The sequence below is a fragment of the Vigna unguiculata genome, chromosome 6, assembly GCF_037176805.1.
Source record: "Vigna unguiculata cultivar grain cowpea cultivar isolate G323 ecotype 2 chromosome 6, ASM3717680v1, whole genome shotgun sequence".
NCBI classification, from domain to species: Eukaryota; Viridiplantae; Streptophyta; class Magnoliopsida; order Fabales; family Fabaceae; genus Vigna; species Vigna unguiculata.
This window is the reverse complement of record NC_140797.1, coordinates 44,570,449-44,581,902: the sequence shown is the minus strand read 5'-3', so window position 1 is coordinate 44,581,902 and position 11,454 is coordinate 44,570,449. Positions and strand designations below refer to the sequence as shown.

Genomic DNA, 11,454 nt, shown 5'->3' with positions numbered 1-11,454 from the left:
ACTTCTCCCTACCCTTGAACATGACAAGGAAACTGTCTTTCACCCTTAAATAATCATTTTCACTGTCCAAATAAGATATTTATTACAATTATCACGTTATTATTGTGAGGTTTTTACGTTTTTCTATAGAAAGAATTAATTATTGTAATAATTATTAAAAGTAATTATCTCTTAAATATTTATAAATTATTTAAATTTTAAAAATAGTAATTAAAAAGATAAAATTAAAAAAACAAGAAGTATATATAATTATAATATAATTATGGATAAATAATAGTTGTAATATAAAAAATCTGATAAGTAATATTATTAAATATTTTTATTATGAGTAATATTTTATAAATAGTTATCAAAATTATAAAAAAATAATTATTTTATAATGAGTAATATTTGAAATAAAAAAATTATTAGAATGATAAAATTGAAAATAACTTTTTTATTATCAATAACTATCAAAATTTAAAAAAAAAAGTAATTATTAAAAGGGTAAAATTAAAAAATAAAAGATTTATAATTTTTTTATATATAATAATATATTTGAATTAAAAATAAGCAGCTATTAAAATGATAAAATTATAAAAATAGTATTTTATTATGTAATTTTTTTATTTATAAAAAATTGATTAAATTTAATAAAAGTAACTCTAAAAAATTATATATACTACTAAAAGATAATCCTAATGAGATATAACTCATTGCTTCTTGTTATTAATGAGAATCCTCTCATTTTTTTCTAATTTTTATATTTAATTTATATTACATGGTTGATTGTGTATTTTAAATTTATAAATTTAAGTTGGAAGATTCTAAAAAGAAATTAGAAGATGGTGTAAGATATGTGTTGTTTTTTTTTTTAATTCAAACGTGTTTATTTCTCATGTAAATCAAATGTTTGAGATAATATGAAGTATGACATGAAAGTTGGTGCATTTGATTAAAAGAATATGACTTTTTAATAACTAAATTTTGATAATTTTTTTATAATTTAATGTGGTATTTTTTAAGTGATTTTTTATTTTTTTATTTTTTTTATTTTTTTATATTTCAAGACCACTTAAAATATGTAATCTAAAGTGTAAAAGAAGTTACCAAAGTTTAGTTGTTAAAATATCATTATTATTGATTAAAACATTTAATTTTGTTATTGCGATGAACGAGGATCTTTGTGTATAAAAGAGAATTTTTACCCCTAATTTCTTATATATTAATATATAAATATAAATAATTCAGTTCAATTTTAATATATTTAATTTATTTGATATTTTAAAGCTTCGTCCTGTATAGGTTATGGCTTACTGACTAGTTTGCATTTTTTTTTAATTTCCTGATAAAGAGCTTATTTGAAAAATCATTTAGAGTTACATTTCCTGCTCGTGATTTTGATTTTGGTCTAGAATAATTACTAAGCTTCATGTAATTTTGATAACTTAGTCATTCCTTTTAATGAAGTTTTAAACTGTAGTGTTTTTTTGTGGTGGTGGTCGAGAAGGATATTCCCAGGCTAATGGAAATTTTGTTGATCATCCCCATAAAAAAATATCCTACGATGCAAAATAATGTGAAGATGTTAGCAAAGCATTTCCTTTAGAATCCTAGACCAATAAGATATTATTTGTTTCACATGATTTTACATTCAATATGGTTCAACAAGTTGAACTAGATTCAAACTTAGCAAATATAAAAGTCATTTTGGTAATAGTTATTTAATTTGTTTGCATGAATCTTCTTTGGATGAGATCATATTGATGGTATAATGCAACATTTCAACAACCTTTTGTTTCTTATGAATGGGATTTTTGTGACATAAAAGAATTGATTTATTTATTGTATTAATTATGTCGAATTACAGTAGTTGTTTGATTATGAGTTAGGTATCATTGTATGACGATGTGATGGGTTCACCAAACACCAAATTTTCTTTTAATTTTTATACGAGCGTTGGCTGGCCTGCCCCATCCCAAACTCGTGTGGGTTGCAAATAATGCAAATTGGGCCTATGTAGGCTAACGGGCATGAAATCTAAGCATGTTTGGCATTTTTTTATGCGTGTTTGTTGTCTAGCCCATCCCACTTTGGTAAGTTTGAATCTCATTCAGCTTGTCGAATCATATTGAATGCAAAATCATGTGAAACAATTCATATCCTATTCGTCTAGGGTTTCAAAAGAAATGCTTTTGTAACATCTTCACTCTATTTTGCATTGCATGATATTTTCTTATGGGGATGAACAATAAAATTTCCTTCAGCCTGGGAATATCCTTGTCGTCCACCACTACAAAATGATATTCCAATCCAAAACTTTATTAAAAGGAAGGACACAATAATCAAAATTACATGAAGCTTGGTAATTGTTTTAGACCAAAATCAAAGTCGTGATGTAGGAAATTTCACTCCAAATTATTTTTTCAAAGATGCTCTTCTTAGGAAATTAAAAAAATGCAAGTTAGCCCACGTGCCATAATCTATCCGAGGCGAGCTAAACTATTAAGCCCGCATTGGTATTGACGCTCAGTGTTGGTGTGAACATGTTTCAACCAAAACTTGAAGCAACACATCACCAAAACATTTAGACTTAAGACAACTTAAGCTTACGACGCACATTTCATATTAGTTTATTCTACACGTTAGCGATTAGTGATAGGTTGCATCATACCCTTATTTTAATCGTGCTTAAGCAATCATTGGCATATAAAAGGAGGCAACCTTACTCTCGTAAATAAGAGGCAACCAATATTTTGATGAGAATAGAAACAAAAATATTACGAGATTTTCCAATTGTTAAGTGTTCTTCTTTCTCGAGTCTTATCTTGTGTTTACTGTTCAAGTAGTGACTCGTACCTTCACTCAAATTTGATCGTTCATCTCCAAGTGACATGTGTTCCTTCATCTCCTATTCATGCATCGCAACCATTTATACGTCCATCCCATGCTCGAGCATTTTTCATCCTCATAAGTTTCTCTTTTCTTTCACAATTTCAATGTCGTCAGTAATTTCATCGAACATGTTGTGTATACATGTATCTTATTCGAAAACCATATTATATCATAATTTAAATGTCGATTTGAACACTTTTAACAAATAACAAGATGTTGGCATATTTAAAGTAAAAAGACTGTAACCATTAATTTTTTAATTTTAAACAAAAATATATCAAAATTTGAAATATTACCAAGTTTAATTTTACTAAAATCATAATTAATCCTAAATATTTTACGAAGATTCACCATGCGTTACGATACAAGTAATTATTGTTGTGACTGTGTTTATTTATTTTTCAATTGTAAAGGAGTAATTATTGTTGTGACTGTGTTTATTTATTTTTCAATTGTAAAGATAGTATGTTGTACAAAAATAATTAATTTTTGAGTTAGAAAAGCATAACAATAGTAGATCAAGGAGTGGTAGAGAAAATTCATAAACTCTAATTCCTCCCTAAATGTTAAATGTGTATATATATATATATATATATATATATATATATATATATATATATATATATATATATGTATATATATATATATATAAACGAAAGGTTACCATATTAATAATAATAATATTAATAATATAACTTTTTATTAAATTATTCTCTCTCTTTATATATTAACATATTAAATCACAAGAAGTTTTAAATATTAAGTAATATAACATAACTTGTAACTCAAACAACTTATTCCATTCCAAATTAATAATTTTTTTATCCATTCTAAATTCAAAAAAGATAAAAGTCCAAATCTGATTAAATGTAATAAAAAAATACAGAAACACTGAACTCATTTTTTTAAGTCAGATTTAACCCAATTAGATGAGAAATAAAGGTTATAATTGATGGTCTTAGTATTAGAGCGCCAAAACCTTAATTTTGGAGGGACAGTAGTCCGTTGGATCTCCTCCACTCCACAATCCTCTTGGATAATAAACAAAGAACAAATAATATGAATTTGTATTTTATGGCTAATTTTTTTTTTTTTTTATGATCATAGTCAACGAGAATAGAGCTTCAAAATTTATATTGATTTAATATTTTAGTATTATTGTTATAAGTTTTGTTATAAAATTATTTTATAAGATTTGGCTTTGGACGCTAAAAAAAGCTTTATAATTTAGTTTGGGTATGAAAAATGAGAAAAGAGAAATAACCCTGGCACTAAGATTCTTTCGCTCTGCGATGATCGGGTTCCATATTGTTGGTGATGGTGACTCGTAAATCATGGTCACGATGATGGGTAATTGAAATCGAAAACAGAAGAAGGTTCAAAGGAAGAAGAGGAAACACTGCGTCAGCAGCAGCATTTTCTTTACCATCCCCACATCAACGGCGACAGAGAGGGAAAGGATCATCGATCATCATGTCGTTCTCGTTTTTCAAGGCTTTGAGGCCTAAAACGCCGCAGGAGGTGGCCAAGTCCATCAAGGAGAGCCTCATGGCCCTCGATACCAAAACCGTTAGTGAAGTTAAAGCCCTTGAAAAGGTAAGGTTCTTGATTTCTTCTTCACCTACTCGCCCCACGTTAGATTCACTCGCGTAATTACCACCCTTTTGATCCATGGTTTCAATGCTCTATCTGGGTCTTTGCTTTCTCGCTTAAATTTCCGCTCTTGAATCGTGGGCAGGTCTTACAATTCTCATAATAGCTTCTGCAAATTGTGTTGCGTGTTTTTGTGCTTTAAAGAAATGTTACCTTTTACATGAAAACTAGTCATTTGTGTATGTAACCTGTTATATGAATGGTTTTGTTCTAGGAACAATTGTGACGGAATTGTACTTTTCAGAAGGGATTCCAACTTACAAGTGATCAATTCTTTTAAGCATGTTTATGTGTTTTCCCTGATGGAGGGGGGCACTGTTGTTTTAAGTCGTGAAAATTTTCCTGATGGAAATTGGTTCATTTCCTCCTTCTGTTTTGTTGATACACAAATTGTCCGTGTATACAAGGTCCTTTCTGCGTCCACATGGGTTATGTTGTCTGCTTCAGTCATGTAAAACCTTTGCAACTCTCTCGCACTCTGAAGATTGTCTATTGAAAGTTCATTCAAGTTGTCTTGTCTGTCCCTCGGGTTCCTTTGAGAGGTAAGTCATTCACGTGGGGAGCTGTTACAACATTGTGCGTGCGACCATGTCCTGTCTCCTCTTAGGCCTAATTTCCAAGTCGTTTGATAGCCAATCTGTAATCACTCGGCAATTCAGAGGCCTACAAGTTGTTCACTGATGGAATTGGTATCCAACCTGGAGGCACACAGCTTTTCAGCCTTAAAACAAGTTATCAATGGTAGAGGAAAGGAGGTCAAAAGTCCATCATATAAACAGGCCATTGCAGCCTCCCTTCACAAATTGGCTGTGGCGGAGGAATAAAAAAAATGCCACATTATAGCATTATGGTATAACAGTTATTTAAAGCAACGACCTTGAGTTTAATGTGTCGGTATTTTACCGGGAGGGAGCAGTGTCTGTTGAAAATACACACATTTGTTGAACTACAATAATTGAAAACTGCTTAGATAGTAAAAGAAGCTACAGGCATTAAGTTTGTCTGCTGATGGTACATATAATGGTTGAATAATATAAACATGCACATTCATCACCCTTTTGATTGATATAGCATCAACAAAATAAGCGAGGTTAATATTTAAAGTAAAAAATGACATTTCATGTTACAATCTGATTTTTGAACTCTTAATCATCTAAGACGATTGTGTCAGAGAATTCACACTCTACGTTTCTTTTATCTTGGACATGCTTCAAATTGTTCCCATTTGAGGTTGCTATTTTTTCTTGACAGAGGAAAAATGAAGAAAGAAATTGCTCCAGATTTATCAAGCCTTTCTTTTAGTTGCAGTTACCTGTTAGTGGTTACTGATTACGGATGCCTTTCATGCTTCATTGTAGGCTTTAGAGGAAGTTGAAAAGAATTTTGCAACAATGAGAACGATGCTCTCTGGAGATGGAGAGTCGGAACCAAATTTGGATCAGGTTTCACAGTTAGTGGAGGAAATCTGCAAGGAGGATGTCCTTACTCTTCTAATTCACAAGCTGCCTATACTAGGATGGGAAGTAAGTTCAGATCGATTCCAAGCTCTAATGTGTGCAGTTGTCTTAACCGGTTGCTCATTGTTGGTGTGTGAATTTTGATACAGGCCAGAAAGGATTTAGTCCACTGTTGGTCAATATTATTGAAACATAAAGTTGAGTCCCATTCTTACTGTGTAGAATACATTGAACAACACGTTGAGTTACTAGACTTTCTTGTTGTATGGTAAGCTTTTTACTTTTCCCTGCCAAGCATGCACTCCTTTTTGTTCCATTCCTTCTCACTTGTTTCAAATGTGGGGGTCACCTTTTCTAGTTGTATTCATGATGGCAGACTGAGAGTGATGCTCTAAGCCCAATTGAAATGGAGAGAATTTGATTTTTCTTTTTTTTTTTTTTCATGATATGATTGTGGAAAAAGTTGGAGACGGCTAACATTTGAAAATTATTTTAGGTGGTGAAACTAATATCACAAAAAAAGAAGCTATCTTGCAGTTTATGCCATAAAATTATGCACCTTTTGTAGAGTTGAAAATAAATGCCTAGAGTCATGGGAAACTCTTTGTGGGCAGTTCATTCTGAGAAATTTATAATATGACATCTAATTTGATATAGAGTTTATCATAGTGTTTTAAACCTTGGGTATTGATGTCCAACAACTGGCCCAAAAGCACTACAGCGAGATGGAACTATTTGAAAACTTTTATATTTTTTATATAACACAAGCATATACATATAAGTAAATATCAACTTAAGTCACAAGTGCCTTAAACAAAGCATACAAGTATAAACTAAAGTCAATACAACACAAGTTTCCTTATTCCTAGGTAATTAATCATCAACTTATGAGTCCAAGATTATTTATCATTTTCACTTCTATTACGGTTGTATATTGAAATCCCAAAAAGCCATAATGTCTATGTTCAAGGACTTTTTTGGAATCAATATTGGTGCCACTATGGCATTGCTACAGTTTTTTCAGCCTGCTATTTGGTTTGCTACAGTAAACCACTCCGTTATGGCTGCCCATTTAGCGGGCAGGGCACACTCCACACTGCTAAGGGAAGGGGCTATAGTGCACCATTGAAAACCTTGCAGTTGAGATTGATAGAATGATTAATTGGTTCTATGTTGAAAGATTCTGTCTACAAATTGGTGACTGTTTTCTCACTATCTCCTGTTTTCTGTAGTTTTAGTGTTAGTTGGCAATTCACTGCATTATTGTAATTTTAGTATCGATACCTTGATAAATGTATTTCTTCTATGAAAACATTTCCAAATGATATTTTCCTTAAATTTGGAGTACAGAACTGAACCTCAATGATAAAACAAATTTTACTGCTATTGTAAAAGATTGGTTTGGAAATGTATATTGGAATTCCACAATCACTTTGATATACCCAAGATTGGTTTTCCATTCCCTTTTAAAAGAGTTGTTTAAATGTTATCACTTTTTGTTTGCAAAATCCTTGGTGAGAAGAAGTTGGGCAAAAGCAGATAGAACCTACTTCTGATTTTTTTGCATAATTTATTCTCTCTTAATCATATGCTTGGATCAAATTATCCATAGAAGATTTCTCAATTGTGACATAACATGCCAGGTATTCTGTGTTTGTTTCCCTTTCATTAAACAGAAAAAATTTTGCTTACAACTTTATAATCTGATAAATGTAAAACGAGTTCTTTTAGAAATAAGTTATAGTGTCAAGCAGATTTTTTTGAGGTATCTTGCAGCAATCTGAAACACATTTAGTTTCACTGGCCATATAATTAAACAATTGTATATTTGTATGTGATCAATCATCTCAAATCTGATAAATATAAACGTCTTGCTCAAAACATCTCTATATCTGTTTCCAAGCAGCTATGATAACAAAGATATTGCCTTGAGCTGTGGCATAATGTTGCGGGAGTGCATCAAATTTCCATCACTTGGAAGGTAAGATATCTTGGGCTGCCATTGTGTAGTCTTCTTCCTAACTTTCTGCTTGTTATTTTTCATCTCTGATATCTTTATGTTTGTTGCGTGCTAAGATTGATCATGCCGAGATTTTGATCTACGTTTGTATTAGAGGATTGCTTTAGTGGGCTTAAAAAAAGTGGAATGAATGACATCTTTTTTATATTATAAGAAGGAAAACAAAGATTTTTCTGCTTCGTCACAATAAGTATAGTGCAATAAGTTGGCATATCTGCATTGTTTGAATGTGCTTGGTTAGAGCTGACATTCTAATTAATTGTTGTTGTTCCTTGCTCCAACATCACCATGGGTTTCTGTTGTTTGTAGTTCCATACTTACATTTACTGTCGTAAGGAGATTACAACAAATTTGGGCTTGAGGATGATGAAACTCAACTGTTAAAATAGTAGGGTATTAAATTGTTTTATAAGTGAAAATTAATAGTTGATTTTCACTATCTATGTGTATTTTGAGTCTGATGTTTGTGTTACAGTCTACTGTTTTAACCTTGTGTATTTTTTGAGTGTTTTTCAGGTACATATTGGAATCTGCTAGTTTTGTGTTGTTCTTTAAATTTGTAGAGTTGCCTAACTTTGATGTTGCATCTGATGCATTTTCGACCTTTAAGGTGAGAACAGAATCGTCCCCCATTTTAATTCCCTTTATTTGTCTCACTATGATTGTAAAGCTCTGCATGACACTTCCTCACACTTCTCTATGGGCATGCTTTTACAGGATCTTCTCACTAAGCATGTAAATGTGGTGTCTGAATTTTTGACAGCTCACTATGATGAGGTTTGTTTCATCCTTGACATATTTATCTGATTTGAACATATCTTGGCAGCACCCTGTTCTGCTAGAGAAAAAAATTGTGTGTTCATATGATATTTATGCCCAGGAGGTAAAATCTCTAAAAATAAAATCAATCCATTAACTGTTCTCCATGATATACTTACGTGCTTGTATCCTCGTATTTGAATATACATATGGGTGTACATTGCAAATTGGACGTTATCTCCCATATTGCATTTCAACTTTCCTAATAGGACTTTATGTTCCCAGTTCTTTGATCTATACGAGAGACTTTTGACATCTCCTAATTATGTCACGAGGAGGCAGTCTTTGAAGGTTTGTTCTTGCAACACTTTTTAATGTTTTTGTTTCCTCATCATATTTTTATTTATGTGATTTAACAATTAATTTTCTTTGGGTTTTAGCTTCTTTCGGATTTTCTTTTGGAATCTCCTAATTCTCAGATAATGAAGCGGTACATCTTAGAAGTTCGTTACTTGAAAGTCATGATGACATTATTGAGGGTATAACTTCTCATAACCCTGTGTACTTGTGTGATATTCTCCCTTTTACCCATGACTAATGGCATACTCACATCATACTCAGTTAATGTGTTTACTAGCTATGATATTCCTGATAAATGCAGCATACTTTGCACAGCTGAACATTTTCCTTGTATCTGTGAAGTGTTGTATTTGTTTGTATAGGTTGGCTTCTCTGTTAACTGTAATCTACACATATAATGAAGAATATTTTGTTGTATTTATAGGATCTCCTTGTTCTGTTTTATGTTTTATATAACTACTGTTGCATGTAAATTGTAGTTTCCTTAGTTCCAATTTGCTGCTGTATGTTTTTCTAAATTGATTTATCAGGTCGGGAAACACTGTTCAAATACATTTTCTTTTTATAATTTATGGATTTTAATATGATTTCGTAGTTCATTAACAACATGTGGTCAGTTTGGTTATATGTAATTGATTCATTTAGCTGAATTCACCTATTAGAATAAAACGTGGTTCTAGTTGTTAGTGTATCCCACATGCTTGGCATGCTAAACAGTCGATTCTATACTAGTATTAATCTTAAATGCAATGATGACATGCTGGAGCTATACTAAGCATTTTTTTTCTAGTTTGCATAAAAATCAATGATTTAGTTTTTCCCTTATCTTCGTATCTTGTGCTAACTGTTCATATTTTGGTTTGCACAGGATTCAAGTAAAAACATTCAGATATCAGCCTTCCACATTTTCAAGGTGAAATATCCTCTTTATTGGCTTTCCTTTGTGGATGTATGAAAGGAACCAAAACCAGATTAGGCCTCCTAATATATATCTGTGTAGCGTTGAAAAATTTTATAACAAAACCTTCTTTTAGGGTAAAAACATTCTAACATAAATTTATTTTCAATATTTGAGGTAGAATAAATCACTTCTTCATAATTTGGTAATATGCAGGAAGTTCCTAAAGACTTACTTCTTCAGGCACTTCTTTTAACATGTTCTAATTTCTGGACATCTATACTTTTGATGTCAAGGTTTTCTTTTTTCTTTTTTCTGAAGAAATATATCCTACAACATAACATTTTGTTTATCCAGGTTTTCGTTGCTAATCCCCATAAGCCTCGAGAAGTAAAACTTATTTTGGCGAAGAACCAGGAAAAACTGCTAGAATTGCTTCATAATCTGTCCCCAGGAAAAGGTTGCAATACTTTCAGTAACTCCTTGCTTTGAAGCCTATGATTACACAATGTTTTCCTGAATTTCTATTCAGCTTATGAACACTTAAATAAACAATTTCTCTTGCATGTCATTAGTATCTGTTCTGTCACCTTTTTCAGGTTCAGAAGATGAGCAATTTGAGGAGGAAAAAGAGTTTATCATCAAGGAAATTGCAAGGCTATCATGCTAAGTTATATTTCCTACAGCAGCTGTGTGTGATTTTGTAACAAGTCTTTTGTGACGTGTATATCATCCAAAGCTAATTTGATGTAATGTTTCATGCTGCTGTTTGTAAGCAACTTATATGCTGAAAAGTCCTTGAGTTCTTATGTGGACGAGACACCAAAAACGTGTTTGTAATACAAGCTGAATTAAAATTATGGAACCTTATGCTGGTATAGTTATTTGGTGAAGATGCCATTGGCCTTGATTGACTGTAATTTTTGCTGATTAGTTGACATTCTTATCATTTTCAGTTCTTTTTACAAAATCTAACACCCGTGTGAGGTATATCGAAGTTTTATAGAATGATTTTTTTTTTTAAGAAATAAAGTGCCATTTGATTTGAAAAATCATGTATCTACCACTATACCAAACATGTTAGAAAAAGAAAGTGAAATTTGGAATAGGAACGCATGTTCTTTTAAAACAAGGGTGCTTTCACAAGTATCAATGCTTGTTGGAATTCTTAAAATAAAATCAAAAGTTATAAATATGAAGTTATTGTTTTGCAGGGTTCATGTGAAAGTCACGTACAAAAGTTTTTGTTGAGTTTCTAGGTTAGACTTATATATATATATATATATATATATATATATATATATATAAACTATATATGATACTCATCATAATGGTGTTAGAAATTCATTGGGTTGGAGACACTACTAATCACCCCTTCTTCCTATCCAATGATAAAATGTTAAAAGGTAATTATAATCTTTCATATTATACTT

At 31.2% G+C, this 11,454-nt stretch overlaps 1 protein-coding gene across 1 annotated transcript; it reads left to right on the top strand.

Annotated features, from left to right (window-relative positions):
* Nucleotides 1-4,106: 4,106 nt before the first annotated feature.
* On the top strand, nucleotides 4,107-10,914 carry LOC114188646 (Mo25 family protein). Its single transcript, XM_028077215.2, has 11 exons — nucleotides 4,107-4,470; nucleotides 5,886-6,050; nucleotides 6,134-6,252; nucleotides 7,891-7,965; nucleotides 8,521-8,614; nucleotides 8,722-8,781; nucleotides 9,049-9,114; nucleotides 9,204-9,302; nucleotides 9,992-10,036; nucleotides 10,379-10,481; nucleotides 10,621-10,914. Exons 1-11 carry the CDS (start codon nucleotides 4,348-4,350, stop codon nucleotides 10,689-10,691), a joined length of 1,020 nt encoding a protein of 339 aa, XP_027933016.1. The 5' UTR covers nucleotides 4,107-4,347; the 3' UTR covers nucleotides 10,692-10,914.
* The last annotated feature ends 540 nt before the right edge of the window (nucleotides 10,915-11,454 follow it).